Source organism: Carex rostrata, chromosome 32 (genome assembly GCF_964058835.1).
Source record: "Carex rostrata chromosome 32, lpCarRost1.2, whole genome shotgun sequence".
NCBI classification, from domain to species: Eukaryota; Viridiplantae; Streptophyta; class Magnoliopsida; order Poales; family Cyperaceae; genus Carex; species Carex rostrata.
In genome coordinates, this window is record NC_135949.1 from 2165642 (window position 1) to 2183144 (window position 17503).

Below are 17503 nucleotides of genomic sequence, written 5' to 3' on the forward strand. Positions count from 1 at the left end.
TCTTCATAGATCTCATTTGAAAGAGAAAAATCGATTAGAAAACGTTCGTATTTTTATATTCATAAAATCCATCATGGATCGTTGGAAAAATGGACGAGAATGAATAGAGAATAATAAATAAAAAGTGGGTAAAAGTAATATTTATTTTTTTGGCTTGAATACAAAAGTACTTAGGAGTGAAAACTACACGGATTTAGAAATTTAGTTGCTTGCCGATAGAGGTTTAAATGCTTGCGAGTAAAAAAAATTAGTTGCTTGCATTTTAAAATGTTATAAACAAAACTTAAAAAAATTGAATATAAGCGTAAAAAATGGAAGTTAGACAAAATTGAAAGGTTTTTTCTGTTAAAATAGTTGGTGAGGCACTCATGTATGATGGCTTGGGGGGGCCATAACATTTCTCTTTTAGTAAGGCTACGTGTCGATCAACAAAATGAAATACGTCAGTATTTAAAACGTGAAATCATGCAACTCCAACTTTTTGAATACACTAAAAAAGTGAAATGCCCTAAAAATCAGGGGTATCTATTCATGGGAGAATGGTTTTCTATTTTGAAAGTGAAATGATCATGCACTTAATTAAAGTTAGTGGTATTATAACATGGAATAATACTTTTCTATATATTCTGAAACGACGTTTCCTTGCACATGTATTGAATAAACGGAATCTTTTATTCATAGAAATTATTAAAAATATAATAGGGAAAAAGAGAAAGAGTACCTAGTTGTTAGATTTATAGAAAGATCGGAGGGTTTTTTCCAATACAAAGTTTGGAGCGAAAAAATGCATGCAATCCAAAATGTTATCGACTGCGGCTACTTGAAAACCACAACATACAACAAAAGGAAGGGACAATTTCATGTGTATCCCTCAAAAATCTCGAAATTACGTATTTGCCCTTCTAAAATTCAAAATATCATATTTACCCCTCCAAATTCCAAAAACCACAAATTTATACAATTTAACAAAAACTCAAGTTAATCATGTGTAATATACCATAAAATATAATTAATGACATAATTAATAAGTAATAAATAATACGTAGACTAATTTGCCCCTTCTTTTCTGGGTCCTACTATATTAGTTACTAGACATAGATTTACCATTTACCACTAAAAGCCATAGTGGAAAGAGAAGTACCATCTTCCGATCAGAAAGTATCGCCATTCATGACTTCCGAGGATGTTACGAAGGAAGAGTAGATTCAGAAAGAAGGTTGTAAGGTTGCTATAGTCGCTCTTCCCATGGAAGAAGTGGTGAATGCTCATTGGAGAGTCTTCTACTTACTGCTCATAAGGCTCTTTTGGAAATATTTAATCCAAAAGCACTACTACAAAAAAGGAGATTGCACACGGACATAAATGAAATTTATACACGGATTTTCTACCATGTACGCTGTGAGGGTGTAGAAATCATTATAAACAGCCGTGTATAATTCCTTACCGAGCTACACGGATATTTAGCTAAACAGCCATGTACGATTCCTTGTCAGTGGCGCTCTCCATTATCGAGCTACACAGATTATTACATAAACAGCCGTGTACGATTACTCTTTCTACACTGACGTTTAGCTAAATATCCGTGTACAATTACTATTTCTACACGGATTATTACATAAACAGCCGTGTAGCTCTCTTATATTATTATTTTATGTTTAAATACATTTCTACACGGACTTTAGTTAAATATCCGTGTAAAATTGTCTTTTTTTTCAAATTTTTTTTTGCTAGCCTCCAGTTTTGCTAGCCATTTAAAATCAAAATTCACCAAAATAGAATTTCCAAAACAGAGGCATACATTTAAAATCAGAATTCCAAAACTATACAAAATTCATGTACACTAAATTATACAAATCCATATTTAGCATTACAAAATTCGAATTAAAACCACCTTGCACACATACATCTAACATTGTCGATCTGCTCGTTGGAGTAACATTTTTGCTTTGGTCGATACTACAATTATAATTTGGTATTAGTTAGTAACAAGAAAAGATAAGTCAAGGCACACATACAAGCAAGTATCAATTGTAAATATCAATTGCTATTACAAAGTGGCAGTTACAATTTAAGTTGATAAAAAAAATAATGTTATATGGTTTAAATTATTTATATGAAAAATATACAATAAACTTCCGTTGGCCCGATTATTATATATGAATTCATATAAAACCATAACATATTTCAATTCATGCAACATATATACATATTGCATTTTGTACACATGCAATCCTATGTGATAAAACATAACATATACTCCTCAGGATCTAATACAATATTTGTATAGAAGTTATGTCCTTATCACTTGGTAACCATGTGATCATGCTTTGGCCCAAAATTCGTAAAGTTGAGCTCATATTGCCAAAACTCATGGTTATGATCTAGTTTGGACCAAAATTTCATACATACTAAGTTGTATTAGATCAAACATATCAAAAAAAGGAGTGTGCATGTGATCCATGCACATGATGCCTCTTGGTTAAAGGTCTCCAACAACATTGCATCTCCAATCAAAATGAACACCAATTTCATATTATTTGAATTTTATTTCAATTTATTATGAAATTTGGAAGTTTAGCCTTTGAAATATAAAAAATAAGCAAAAATGAAAGTTTAGCATTCCTCTTTCTGTATTTTGAATTTTTAAAATCTGAACTTCAAAAATTCATAACTAAATATATAAAATTCAGAAAAATATGAAATGTATGTCTAAGTTGTGTGTTTTTGAATGCTCTACCCAATTGTGAAGTCCATTTTTATAACTAATAATAATTTAATTGCAATATGGTCCCTGCCAGTTCAAAGTCTGGTACAACCACAACAGAACAGACTGCACAAGGCTGCCTCTCGCAAGCACATCATCCAACATCTCAACAATGCACCAGAAAAATGCAGCACCAAATCATTGCTTCTGGGAAAATCAACAACCCGGGAAGCAATCTCAACAAGTCAAAGCAACCCGATAAGGCAAAAATCCAATCGAATAAACGAGCATTTCAAGAATTACTCGAATTAGGCAAATGGCCGGTTCCAAGCACCAAATTAGCACCGAGAGACACCAAAAATACTCACAAGCACCGAGAGACACCGGAAATTAACACCGAGGAGGAGACGAGGAGGTTTAGGGTTCCAAGCACCAAAGACAAAGGGGCACGTGACTTATGAAAATTTTGGAAATTTTCGAAGAGGAGGCGCGAAATTTATATAATCAAAACCCTAAAATAACATTTCTACACGGCTCTTTATTAAATGTCCGTGTAGCTCTCTCAAGGCTTTCTACACTGTTATTTAAACAAAAAACAGTGTACAATTTCTATCTTTCTACACGGCTCTTTATTAAACGTCCGTGTAGCTCTCTCAAGCTTTCTACACTGTTATTTAAACAAACATCCGTATACAATGCCTACCTTTCTTCACGGTTCTTTAATTAAATATCCGTGTAGCTCTCTCATGGCTTTCTACACTGCTATTTAAACAATAAGCCGTGCACATTTCCTAATAAACGTCCGTGTAGCTCTCTCACGGCTTCCTACACTGATTCTTTAATAAATATCCGTCTAGAGATCCCACAGATATTTCGGGCTTCCAAAAAATTACAATTTCTACACGGTTTTTATATAAAATTGTCAAATCTGTGTACAATGTGCAGTGTACAATGACCATTTCTGTAGTAGTGAAGGGAGAAAGCTTACTGCTTTTTGCTTGATTTCAGAAAATCAAGTATTAGGAAAAATGGAGATGCTCCCCATGATTTTCCCCACCCTAGCGTTGGTTACCTTCTTGGAAATGAAACTTATGATTTATTGTTATACTATGTATCTTTACTTCAAGAATCAAGTTTTGCGTCCTTTCTTTGTTAGAAGAGTATGCTTAAGGATCGCATACCAGCTTTGGTACTCGGGTAGCACCAACCTCAACTCTAGGCTGGTCTGCAACCACAGCTGAGGGTTTGAACTCAAAAACTATTTGTTAGCTTACCTCTTTGGGTTTGTGTTAAACATGACTAACCTGATCAATGCGTATATTTGATATATATTAAATTTGTATTCTTGAAATTTAGAGGGGTAAATATGATATTATGAAATTTAGAGGAGAAATGCAAAATATCGAGGTTTTTGAAGGGCATAAATGAAATTCCCCCAAAAAGGAAAAAGTAAGAAGGCTTACCTGATCAATGGGTATATTTTATATATATTAAATTTGTGTTGGGTAAATTTCTGAGTTCTTGGAATTTAGAGGGGTAAATATGATATTATGAATTTCAGAGGGGAAATGCAAAATATCGAGATTTTTGAAGGACATGAATGAAATTCCCCCAAAAAGAAAGAAGTAAGAAGGCTTATCAGTTCTCCGAGTATTGAGTTGTTATATATAGAGAACAGATACCAATACATCTCTGCATAAATTAACAAAAATGAACTCCAGGCCTTTATCTTCTATCATACTGGCAGCAATTCTCTGCATTCAATTAACAGTATATGGATCTGATGCATCAAGCAAAGTAAGTAGCATGCCAATCAATGATACATCCATTTATATCATAATTTTCCACTAAACTTCCTGTTAATTTCAGCTCTATATTGTGTACCTGGGAGAAATAAGGCACAATGATCCGAAGCTTGTAACAGCCTCGCACCATAAAATGCTAACTCCTCTTTTTGAAAGGTTTTAGTTTACTTTTTTGACAAAACATCACTAAAAAGGATTGAACAATCATACATTGCAAAATTAAAAGTTTCACAACAACATTCATGTTTTACAAAAGTTACAATTACACAAATAAGAGAAGTTCACTTTCTTTCTTATGAAAAGCCATTGGGCATCTATTAAATAAGAATGTTCATATTACAATAGCTCAATCAATTAAAGCTCACCTAAACAAAACCCATGGTACATAAAAATTAAAATAACTTGATGCAGACCTAACTAATTTCACTAAGCATTTTCATCCGATATAAAAGTATTTGTATCCAATTGCACATTTATCTGAACACAATGGCTGAGGTCCGTGTCCGGATTATTTCCCCTTCTCTTCTACAAAAGCTTTGATCTTCATTTATATTCCAATTTCCAGCTACATATATGGTTTACTATATAATGCATTAATATCTCAAATATGTGAAACAGCAAGGAGGAAGCAGTGAATTCAATTGTGTACAGCTATAAGCATGCATTCTCAGGTTTTGCCGCATTGCTAAATGAGTCTCAAGCACAAATACTTTCAGGTAAATTTCTACTAATAAATTTTGTTGCAAGCTTTCCGTCCCCAACAGGTTAATTGAAGTGCATAGTGTGCATAGTTACAGTTAGTAATTAAGCCAGCTTATTGCCAAAATCAGAGAATACAAATTATTTTTCCGTCACTTTTTCTTCTTTAAAATATTTTCTATCACTTTTAACAGAAATGCCAGATGTGACTAGCGTGACACCCAATCGCATGTTTACAGTACACACAACACACAGCTGGGACTTTCTTGGGCTCAATTATAACTCCAAAGACAATACTCTACTTCAGAAGGCCAACTATGGAGAAGATATAATAATTGGAGTAATAGACACAGGTTACATTTTAATTTTTAAGCAGTTGCAATCCCAAGGTTCTGAAACTCGGAATCGGAATCGGAATCAGAATCGGATACTTGACCGTAAAATTGGAATCGGAAGAATTGGCCAGAATCGGTTGAATCGGATCGGAAACTCGGATTTTTTTGGCGGAACCTTATTTTGTACTTAAAAAAGTAATTTGATAAATAATTATGTTAAAATGAAAGTTACACTAAGATAATTCACTATTATAACCATTCTTCAAATTTTTCAATCTACGATAATTAACTATTTAAATATTGATAACGCTCATAATCATTAAATTTGGACGGATAACAATAAAATTTGTATGTAATCACTTATAAATTAAAATATATCTGATTTTAAAATGAAATAGACTATTCCGTAAGATAATAAAAAAAAAATTAAATTGTATGTACAACCCATATTACATAGATGCTCATAAAAAGAAATACTCCTTACAATATAAATTGTTCAGTTCAGAAGTATTTGAGAATTTTACTTGAAAAATGTTTTTTTCCTCATGTGATTCTGTGTTCAAAGCTACAAATTAATAACATAGGCATGCAGCTGCTGTTCTGTTCTCCGGAAACTATTGTCCAAATTAAACAGCTTCCTCAGAAAAATACTATGGAAATGGAAAGAAACTCATTATTAGACTATTTAATAAGGGTGCCTCTCAAATTTCAACAGGCATATGGCCCGAATCAAAAAGCTTTGATGCTACCGGGTTTGGAACCGCACCGAAACGGTGGAGAGGCATATGTCAAACTGGTGCCTCATTTGATGCCAAGAACTGCAACAATAAAATTATCGGTGCACGTTGGTACACCAAAGATATGACTTCCAGTGAACTCAAAGGGGCTTACTTGTCACCTAGAGACGACCACGGTCACGGGACCCACTGTGCCTCTATAGCTGCAGGCAAGTGTTTTCTCTTTAGACTCTATATAGATGTACAACTTGTACTCTGTATATTACTCTTCCAATTATTCCTAACGTTTGGATGCATACTTATTAATATTCGATGTCAATTATGGTATTTCATCTAAATTAAATTAATTTGATATGACATCATCTTTATTGAGTACTTTGTAAGCTATTTGATCAGCCCTACTGAAATTTGTAAATTAGATACCAAGATACAGTCATCCGGAAAACCTATCAGGATATAGCAAACATATTATCGAAAAAAAGAAAATTATTATAAGCCACAAGAAATTTTAAATTTAATTGGATGGCTCAATCTTCATTGCTTGTTACAGGTAATGTAGTATCACATGCGAGCTTCCACGGCTTGGCAGCTGGATCTGTCAGGGGAGGAGCCCCACGTGCCAGGATAGCCGTTTACAAGGTGTGCTGGGGTGCAGGATCCTCATGCAGTCATGCAGGGATTGTCGCAGCTGTAGATGATGCGGTACATGATGGTGTCGATGTCTTATCTCTGTCTCTTGGAGATTCATCCTACGAGGTTATAGGAACATTGCATGCTGTTGCAAAAGGGATTAGTGTAGTTTTCGCAGCTGGAAATTCTGGTCCCGCACCTAGGAGTGTAGAGAATAATTCTCCTTGGGTGATATCTGTCGCTGCTAGCACAATGGATCGGTCTTTCCCAACGGATATCACGCTAGGAAATGAGCAGAAATTTGTGGTATTATTTCTTAATTAATTTCAGAAAAGTTTTTTTCAGAGATATGTTGATCATTTATCTGTTTATTGTTTTCATTTGCAGGGTCAGTCAGTCTTTTATTCAAGTGGGAAATCTAAACATAACAATTTCAACAATCTTATTATTGGAGGGAGGTATTAAAAAATCTTGCATAGGATTTGATTATACAATAATCAAAATTATATTCAAGTCAAAAGGAATAATTTTTTTTTCCATCAAGCAAAGTAAGAATTGAGTTTTTTTCTTTCTTCTTTGCAGTTGTGACAGCACTACATTAACCGAGCTAGATGTAACCGGTATGATTGTGCTGTGCTATGATCCAACTGCAGATGCACAAACTTCACCTCAGTTAAACCTTGTGATAGCAGCGCAAAATGTATCTAATGCTGGGGGTATTGGTGTCATATATCCTCAATACACATTAAATCGTCTTCCACCATTGGATGGATTCCCGTACGCTCTAGTAGATATTGAAATTGCAAAGAAAATCGTCTCCTATGTAAATTCCACAAGGTAAATGCGGAAGAGGAAAAAAAAAATTCTACATGAATTCAATATATATATATATTTTTTTTCCAATCATGCTTGAAAATTTCAGTTTAACCAATTGTGTAATTGTTTAATTTGAAAGCAGGAACCCACTGGTGAAAATCTCTCCTGCATATAGTATAGAAGGAGAACAAGTGCTGGCACCAAAAATTGCAGCATTCTCATCAAGAGGCCCGAACCCGACATTTCCCGGTATCCTCAAGGTATGTGATGTAGAAGTTGTCTCCCACACAAATACACACACACAGCTTGTGAGTTGAATTAAAATATTTTTTTAATGGGATGTACAGCCTGATATCGCAGCACCTGGAGTGAGCATCCTGGCTGCAGTACTTGGAAGTTATGAGTTTCTGTCTGGTACCTCCCAGGCATGTCCACATGTGAGTGGTATTGTTGCACTTCTCAAATCTGTGCATCGTCATTGGTCGCCATCTGCTATAAAATCTGCAATTGTCACCACAGGTCAGTTCAAAGTTTTTAAATCTCTGTATTTTCATTGTTCAAAAGTGACACCTCTTTGGGGGTTATGCTTGTTTTGCACAAAAGAGACCTGTAGCAAACCTAACAGTTCAAAAACCTCATAGATTAATTAATATCACCAATTTTGAACACTTGCATTACTTTTCTTGATTCAATGGACCAACTATTGAGTATTAACTTCAATTTTGAGTCCACCAATTTATCAAACCTGTTATTAGTATAAACTAACTTGTAATTTAATGTGTTTTTCAGCATCTGTTGCTGATGCATATGGTGTACCAATAGAAGCCGAGGCTATTCCGAGGAAACTTTCTGATCCATTTGACTATGGTGGCGGTCACATTGACCCTAACAAGGCGGCTGATCCTGGTCTAGTCTATGACATGCACCCAAAAGATTACACCAATTTCTTCAAATGCACTCTCGGCCCATCTGACGACTGTAGCACATCCATAGGTCAACTGTACCAACTAAATGTCCCATCAATTGCTGTACCGGATCTTAAGGATATCACTTCTGTTTTTCGAACTGTTACCAATGTGGGGCCCACTGACTCGACTTACAAGGCTTTTGTACAGCCTCCGGCTGGAGTCACTGTATTTGTTGTGCCGGATTTGATTTGTTTTGATAGCAGTAAGAAAGTAGAGACATTTAAGGTGACTTTTGTGGCTAATCGCAAGGTGCAAGGAGATTACACATTTGGAAGCTTGAATTGGTCTGACAGCTTGAAGCACTCGGTACGGATTCCAATTGCTGTTCGGACCATCATTGAAGATAATTATGCAGACACTGCTTAATCAGTTAATCCTGAGGGTGTTGTCATATTCACACTTCTCAAAAGTTGGAATTATATATCATTAGCTTTTCCTTTTGATAGTAAAAAGTCACTGCCTACAATGTTTTAGATATCTCTGGTATTGGATATCTCTGGTATCATGTCCTAGCTTGTATTTGACATTACTAAATGAAAACAAAAGAATTAGAAACAATTCATCTTTAAAGTATGTAAAGTTACTTCACTTTATTGCCGTACCTTCAACAGGGAAATATTCTCTGTAATTGTACACGGAAAATTTAAATTGGCGCTCCACGATTCATGCTTGGAGCATCAGATGCGCTCCAGATAGACTTTAGGATTCACGCTGCGCGCAGATTTTCATTTAAGCTTTGATGGGCTGCTGATGACAGGTGTCTCGAGAACCTCGTTTTGGCCTGAATTCTACGGAGGAACAATATTTAAAAAATGGTTCAGTTCCCGCCCAATTTGTACTGTTGCCTAAATAAATATCAGCAATAGGGGTGTCTTTCTCAAATCTGACTCCAATCATCTGTACACGGAAATAAAGGAAATTGATTACTGTCCGCAATATTAAATAACACACACATTCTTCTTTTTTATGAGCAAAGCTGTTTGCATTAATTTTGTGGGTCCCGCAAGCTTTTTAAGCAATCAAAACTTGATGAAGTATAATCAACCAATAATCAAAGCATGAAAACCATAACATATTGATCAAAGCCGTGTAAATCAAACTTTTCAGCAAACAAAAAAAAAAAAAATGCATGCATGTGTCCGTCATCTGACGTTGCAGACACTCAATTTATATCTGTAACGTCAAGTTGTGCCCGTGTTAAAAATGAAATTCTGATTAAATCGTACTTATTTGGTTTATCTTTATATTTTCAATGATATATTTAAAAATTTCGGCATCCAGTCATTCCAGACACTACAATGCTATTTTATTTCATTTGCAACACACTGTAACATTCAAGTATCAGCACACTGTAGACGTTGGTTTTAATCTGGAACGAATCTTAAAGCACTCTTAATATTTTTGTCAGGAATCGCTCTTAAAATAGACTAATCTGTGATCATTTTTTAAAACTAAATTAACCCCCCCCCCCCCCCCCCCCCCCCCCTTGGTAGCCCTACGAAGCTTTCAAAAAAAATGCTTACTAAACCATATTAAAGGTGGATAAAGATTAAAGACTGACATTTATTTTTTATTTTTTGTTAGTTTTGAAGTGTACAAGGTTATTTCTAACACTCAGAAGCTTATTGAAAGTGGCACTAAAGTTTCTTCTTTTATTTTATTTATATAAATTAAAATTTTCACTTGCAATTACATGTAATTAAAAAACTAATTAAATTCAAATAAAAATAGTATCACAATTGCACATTCATAAAAACAATATTATTTCCTTCATTGTTTCGCACATAGCTAGTGTCATCATTTGAGTTGCATGCTTTGCCATCATTTTGGATGCATGCTTTTTCATGTTTTTGTTATTTCATAGATAGAAAAGGTGTCAGAGAAAAAAAAATTCTTGAGTATAAATGGTGATAATAACAATCATATAATAACAACCTTGGAATCATCGTTTAAACTAAGAAAAAAAAAGTCTCGAAATAAATAAGTATATAGTAGTTTTGTCAGGATAGGCATAGAAAAAAAAAAGCAACAAAAATCTTTAAACATATAGTTTAAATACTATTTAATATAAATAATTTTTGAATATTTTAAATTCTTTTTAAGAGATCAGAGAAAATTAAATACAAAGAAAAAATGGTACAAAAACAATTTCTACAACCAATGCCCCAATTATTGACTGTGCTAATTCTTCACTTCCTCAATCTATCACAAAATCTGATTCGGTATTTAAATCAATTTCTACAACCCTACTTACTACAGCATCATTCATGGTAGAATTATCACTTGTCAAATCTTTATTCAAATCAAAATCAATTAATTGTGGCAAAAGTGTAAACATTAATAATATAAAATGTAAGACACAAACAGAAAATATATTATCATATATATAAAAATATCTTCATAACACTGTATTTGTATATCTTATATACTGTAACTTAATATAAAATGTAACATATACATCTCACAAAAAATAATAAAAAGTGCATATAAAAATAGTACATTTATACTGTAAAATGTGTCACCTATACTGTACATCAAATCCATTTATACTACAAAATGATATACATAACATTTTAAAAAAAACAACATATATCTTGTAAAACTGTTATTTGACTCCAATCCTATAAAATTCCTAATTAAATGCTGTAAAGAGATTATTGTAAAACAATAACAAAATGATATGCAGTTCTACATTTGGGGATTGTTTGCCTAAAGAGATTATTGTAAAACAAATCAGGAATCTTGATATTGTGTCTTCCCAGTGTTTTGATAATGATAAAATATGCTAGATACCTGGTCTAGTAACTATGCATTCTATGAGAATATGACCAGTTTAAACATAAAGATCTCAGAATTCTTTATTTTTTGGATTTTTTTTGTCACTTGATTATTTTTTTTGTAAATAATCACTGTATAAATCAATTAAAAATTAAATTAGCAAATTGATTTTTACTGAAGCTTAAATTGTTTAAAATAAAATACAAGTATTTATTATTTCTAATTTTGTAATACTGAATGTTGTTTATCAAATATTCTGGATTCATTTTAATATAACAACAAATACTATTAATTGAGCTGCATTTAAAAAAAAAATAGCTCTGACTTATTTTTTTTTATTCCATCAATTTGGAATGAAAAAAAGGAAGAAAAATAGTCATTGAAATTTTATTGGAACTTTCCCTTATTTATAACATACCTCCTGATCTCCTCTTCCTCTTATCTAAGAATAAACAAGGAGAAAAGGAGAATGATTTTTTTTTTCAATAGAAAGGAATCATTAGTCAAAAATATCATACAAGTTTGAATCAACAAATCAGGCTAAATAAAATAAAGATAATATTGATTAACCATTGTGCACTGCATATTTCAACATCATATGAACAAAATATTAGGATATGATTAGACACACAGCGCCAGCATATAAGAGCATCTACATCCCAATAACTCAAAAGAGTTTCTAAATAACTGTTAACCACCTTTTAGAAATTAAAATCTCTAAAGTCTTTAACTCTCATATCTCTAAAGTTAATTTTAGAGTTTCTATTAAGGCACATTAGCAATAAATTAAAAAGGAGAAATAATTTGAGCCAATCATTTAGCCAACATAGAGTTTATAAACAGTTTCTTAATAATAAACTTTCATACATAGTTTGTAAATAAGATTAGAAACTAGATTAAAAACTGTCACATCAGATTAGAAACTCTCATAATATCAGAGATGTAGATGCTCTAATGTATTTAAAGCCTAACATTAAGTTATAGTTTATGAATTAGAATGTACTCAAAATTTAACAAGATCAAGGAATACAGTTCAGAACTATAAGTAATGTCTGATCAAGATCATGTATCAGTTTTGATCATACAAAAAAAAAGGTAGGAATAAGGAGGTCTAAAAAGAAAAGCACACCAAAGGAAATGAGAGCAAAGTGCTAAACAACTCTAATGTAGATCCAGCCCTGACAGCAACATTCCAAAAGACAATTAGCATCCCTAGATTCCCAATAAACAAAATAAAATCCAAAATAAAATCAATTCAAACAGAGAATAGGGGATTACTGTCATCCCTTGCGCCAGACTATGTTTTATTAAATTAAATAATAAGCTTTAGAGATCGAGAAAAGTTTGGGTCCGATGTCCATCGGAAGTAAATTTGGGTCCAATGGGCATCATAGCCATCGGATGCGCTTTAATATTCGTGTGTGCACCATTCTAAGATTTGTGCGCACAAATCTTAGAGAGCATCGGACGGCTCTTATGCCCATCAAACCCAGATTTGCTTTCGATGGGCATCGGACCCAAACTGGACTATTAGAATTTAGAGATAACACATCTTCACTCAAAATGGTTTAATCTCTCCAACTCTTGTAATAAATTAAATAATAAGCTTTTTAAAAAAAAAAAGTATATATGAAGAACATTCAAAAGTAAAATGTATTGTATCACAATTATTTCAAAAGTTTTATTATGTTTGCATGATGCATCTCAAATAAATTAATTTTTTACTTGTGTAAATGATGTTAATTTCTTTGGTTGTTTAACTTTCATAACATTAAAAAGTATTTTCAATGTGATTAACACTAAATTTTAATTAAAAATATCTTCTCTTTTCTTGTACGCCAACAGTAGGATGACATACTAACGCTACAAAACAGAAATTTAAAAATGTAACTGAACAGAAAAATTACCTTTTTCAGGGAGGGACAAGGTTTGCAATTCACAAATTAGCCTCTAACCCAATAACTAATTACCTCCAACAGGGACGGATAATGGACCATCAACTGCACATAATCATTGGTTACCGACAACATGACAAGGTTTTTTCGGTCACAAACAAAACTTACGCACATTTCCCTAAGTTCTTGTAGGTCCAGCTCCTCTGCCAGTGTTAAGGTACTTAGAGCTGAATCAATCGAGATATCCCTCGTTAAACTATCTTCACACAACATCTTCAACCCATCCAATGCATATCTGTCAGCAGCTACCAACAAATGCTGAATCATTGTAACATGTGGAGTATTTTCATTGGACATATCAGGAAGCGAATCAGTGTAGATGAAATGGAGCATGGCATTGAAAACTGCTGGCTTTATATCTTTAATTGATATGATCTCAGTTTTTCTCTCAGCCATCATCCCGAAGAGCCCCGCATTGAATACTGGTGACCGGGCAGCGAGTACCAATCTATGAGCAGTGAAGATTTCCCCTTCCACCTCAAATCTCACATCAGCAGTCTCCTTCCTATCTAACAGCTGAACAAAATGTTCGTCTATGCTAAACGGCATGATGCCGTGAACAAACCGCTTCGGCACTTCCTTGTAGAACTCGTTGAAGATAGTTATACTGCAGACAAGTGTGAAACAACCATCTCTTATAAAGTCCGCCTCCAGCTCGGACCGTTTCATGAAATCTGGGAAATCACATTCATCCAAAAAGTGATCAAAGGTATGAGTTATAACACCTGTGCATGCCTTAGAAGAAGGCCGGCCATTCTTATCCAACAGTCCGAACGTGAAAGTAACAGGCACTTTCTCTGATTTGTAATGCATTGCCAACGTTATCCGTATGATCCGTTCAGAGCCTGGAGGGAAGTAAAGAATTTTGAACTCATGACCATTCACTTTGAAGATGGGAGAGGTGACGAAATCATTATAGGGGATGTTTTTAGTTTTGGAGTATTGAAATTTAAACTGGTACGTCCCCGATGCTACTTCCATGTTGATAAATGTTCCATCTTTGTCGGGGTTGTCATTGTTTGGCAAGTTCATCCTGAAATAGTTGGCTAGTTATAGGTGGTTATTTGATTATCTAAGAACGTGGAGTTGTCTCAATGGTTGGTACGGTGAATTGCAAGGTTTTTGTCACTGGGGCATTTGATCAAGTATGAGAGTAGCACAAATAGAAACCTGCACATAAAAGATAATGGTGGTATGAAACTCTTAAGATATAATTCCAAAAAAAGCCAAAGATGGAGGGGGAAATATCAAAGATGAATATAGGGACGTTGATTAGGGTCAAAATACAAAAAAAATTGAATATTGGCAACACATTGGTATGAGGTAAAGAGCATCTCCATGTGTAAACTACTATGAACAAATTGACCAGACAGCATAAAGAAAAATACAGGGTTCTTCTCAGTTTGGCATTTCATCAAACAGGTGGTGTCATATCTAACTAAACTACTATGAGGTAAAGAGCATCTCCATGTGTAAACTACTATGAACACATTGACCACACACCATAAAGAAAAATATGGGGTTCTTCTCAGTTTGGCATTTCATCAAACAGGTGGTGTCCTATCTAAGTAAATATAAGATTAAACAAAAGGAGAACCTATACTGATTAAAATTCTTAAATAGGGACATACACTTTTGGGAATTTGACTAAAAAATACAATAGAAACCACTCACTTCCATGTAAAATAACTAAAAAAATTTCTACAATTTATTACTAAAGTGCCTCCATATTTTGTTTCATGAAATATTCAAATTTAGCATTTGTTATTCGCCCGACATTTTTAAAAATACCCAAAAAGAAAAAAAAATTATTAATAATAACCAGATTTTTGGAAAAATTTTAAAAATGCCCAAACCGCCTCAAAATTCGGCGGTCCGGAATTTTTATTCCAAACCGCCTATTTTTCAAGCGATCCGAGATTTTTTTTTTTTTAGCTCAGAACCGCCTAATTTATCGGCGGTCCGAGAATTTTTTTTTTTTTTTTTTTTTGCAAATTAAATTTGCATATCTGGTTAACATAGCAAAACACCTTCAAAAATCGTGAAAATTGACCGACATGCAGTCTTGACATCGTAGAACAGGACTGTAAAGTTTCATACAAAATCTCCGAACAGATCGTGAGATATCAGCTCTCAAAAATTGCCCGAACTGCTGAATATTTCATTCTAAGCCCAAATTTTGCGAATAATTCGTAAAATTTGCAAATTATTCAGGTTTAATTCAGTCAAAGTTCGGTCAACTGAATAATTCGGCATTCGGTTTGATATCACCAAAAAAATGAATTATTTGGATTTAATTCGTGAATAATCCGCAAATTTTGTGACTATGAGAAACTAAACAAAATTAATTAAAATAAATCAAATCAAAATTATTTTATCCGGATCGTGATAGTCATTAAGCGACTTCTTACCAAAATAATTCAAAATTGTTGTTTTTGTGACACGATTATAGAAGTGACTAAAATATCAAGTCAAAGATTATTAGAAGATGAAAGATATATGTCTCAAGACTAATTTGTGTGACATATTATAATATGTCATTTTCAATTGAGAAAAATTACATTACGTGATACGACACGTCATGTGACACGAATCACATTACGTGATTGTTATACGTACCATGACATGACATGTCTAATTATAACATTTTTTTCTAGTGAAGAAAGAAAATCATAATCATGCTGATTGATCTTTTATAATATAATAATCTATTGAAGTTGATTGATCTTTCTATGTTGTAATTATATTGCCGAATAAATTATTGAAAAATATTCGTAAAAAAAAAAAAAAGTTAATCGAGCACTCTCAACTCAAAACCAGAAATAGAAGGAGAAAAAAGCAACAAAAAGTGTAAATCAGTTACCCAAAATAATGAACAGAGAGAGGTGCTTTGTGCTCCACCAAAAATTAGTAATTCTGCTTAAGAACCTAAAAGTAATTATTTCAATTGCAAATATGATTTTTGTTTTAAGTTGGTCACTTAATTTAGTTTGATTTATTCCTCCAAAATCACCGTAATATTTTTTTTTTATGTTTTTTTTGGATTGATCACTCCATTAATTTCAAATTCAAACTGTACAGACTGAAACTAAATTTGTCAAATTGTTGGGTTTTTAAGCTAAAACAGAAATACACTTCTTTTTTTTTTTTTGGATATCGGAAAATGGCATGTTTTATGTATTTTTTCAGCTTTGAAAATTTCAAACTTTTCATGAATAAATTATTTATAATTTAGAAAAATAAAACTGGGATTAGACACTTCATGTGAGAAATACTTACCACGTTAGGGGACTAATAATCCGACAAAATAATGTTTACCATCTCTGAAAAACATTTTATAGAAAACTCGCAAATAAATGAACAAAATGTTGAGATGGCCGAGTTGGTCTAAGGCGCCAGATTAAGGTTCTGGTCCGAAAGGGCGTGGGTTCAAATCCCACTCTCAACAATTTAATTTTTCTTTTTTTTGGGGTTAAATTTAGGTATGTTGGGCCTTATCTTGATCCGCTTTGATCCATTAATAATGTAATTCCAGGCTTAAATGGGTCGGGTAATATTGACTTCATAGTATTCTTTACCCGTTTTGGGTCAGAGCGGGTCAAATCCGTTTTAACTTTTAAGCTAAATAATGTCGATTTGATTAAAATTCGACCCGATTAGGGGTGAAAACGGAGCGGATACGGAGCGGATAATGCTAATACCATATCCGCATCTGTCGGATAATGAGCGGATACGGATACGGATACGGATAGTAAACGGATATCAAAATTCAAAACCAAATCCGCCTTAAACGGATACGGATACGGAACGGATAGTCCACGGATACGGATTCGAATACGGATATAAAACGAATAATGGTCGGATAATTAAGATATATGAACTTCTAAAATACAAATATTAATTAAAACATTAAATATAAATATTAATGAACTTATAAGAGATGAAAGATAATCTATTCATATAATATATATATATATCAAATAAGTGTATGGTAACAAAAGATGTTGTGGTGTAGTGGTTTAAAGCTTGGTCTTAAGGCATTGAGATGGGAGGACATGGGTTCAAATCCCACCTAT

At 33.3% G+C, this 17503-nt stretch overlaps 2 protein-coding genes and 1 non-coding gene across 4 annotated transcripts; 2 read left to right on the plus strand and 1 right to left on the minus strand.

The window, feature by feature from the left end:
* The first annotated feature begins 4355 nt into the window (after window positions 1–4355).
* On the plus strand, window positions 4356–9252 carry LOC144548220 (subtilisin-like protease SBT3.6). 2 transcript variants are annotated; one of them, XM_078296926.1, is made up of 11 exons: window positions 4356–4501; window positions 4574–4665; window positions 5128–5225; window positions 5403–5561; window positions 6259–6489; window positions 6831–7216; window positions 7298–7368; window positions 7493–7747; window positions 7869–7986; window positions 8074–8245; window positions 8516–9252. In XM_078296926.1, the coding sequence occupies exons 1-11, from the start codon at window positions 4415–4417 to the stop codon at window positions 9058–9060; spliced, it is 2214 nt and encodes a 737-aa protein (XP_078153052.1). In that variant the 5' UTR covers window positions 4356–4414; the 3' UTR covers window positions 9061–9252. The 2 variants fall into 2 exon arrangements, with proteins under 2 accessions (XP_078153052.1, XP_078153053.1); XM_078296927.1 differs by lacking the exon at window positions 4574–4665 and having other exon boundaries at window positions 4360–4501.
* Window positions 9253–13274: 4022 nt separating this feature from the next.
* Window positions 13275–14616, minus strand: LOC144548012 (BTB/POZ and MATH domain-containing protein 1-like). The gene has a single exon (XM_078296700.1). The coding sequence runs from the start codon at window positions 14457–14459 to the stop codon at window positions 13416–13418; it is 1044 nt and encodes a 347-aa protein (XP_078152826.1). The 5' UTR covers window positions 14460–14616; the 3' UTR covers window positions 13275–13415.
* A 2178-nt stretch (window positions 14617–16794) lies between these two features.
* TRNAL-AAG (transfer RNA leucine (anticodon AAG)) lies at window positions 16795–16875 on the plus strand. Its single transcript has one exon. It is a non-coding gene; the product is annotated as a tRNA-Leu (tRNA).
* Window positions 16876–17503: the final 628 nt, after the last annotated feature.

What these genes read in the sequence shown, in the direction of transcription:
- LOC144548220 (XM_078296926.1), top strand. Translation starts at nt 4,415, where the DNA reads ATGAACTCCAGGCCTTTATCTTCTATCATACTGGCAGCAATTCTCTGC. An exon ending in GATCTGATGCATCAAGCAAA is followed by an intron (nt 4,502 to 4,573) that starts GTAAGTAGCATG and finishes TGTTAATTTCAG; the next exon opens with CTCTATATTGTGTACCTGGG. An exon ending in CTAACTCCTCTTTTTGAAAG is followed by an intron (nt 4,666 to 5,127) that starts GTTTTAGTTTAC and finishes TATGTGAAACAG; the next exon opens with CAAGGAGGAAGCAGTGAATT.
- LOC144548012 (XM_078296700.1), bottom strand. Translation starts at nt 14,459, where the DNA reads ATGAACTTGCCAAACAATGACAACCCCGACAAAGATGGAACATTTATC.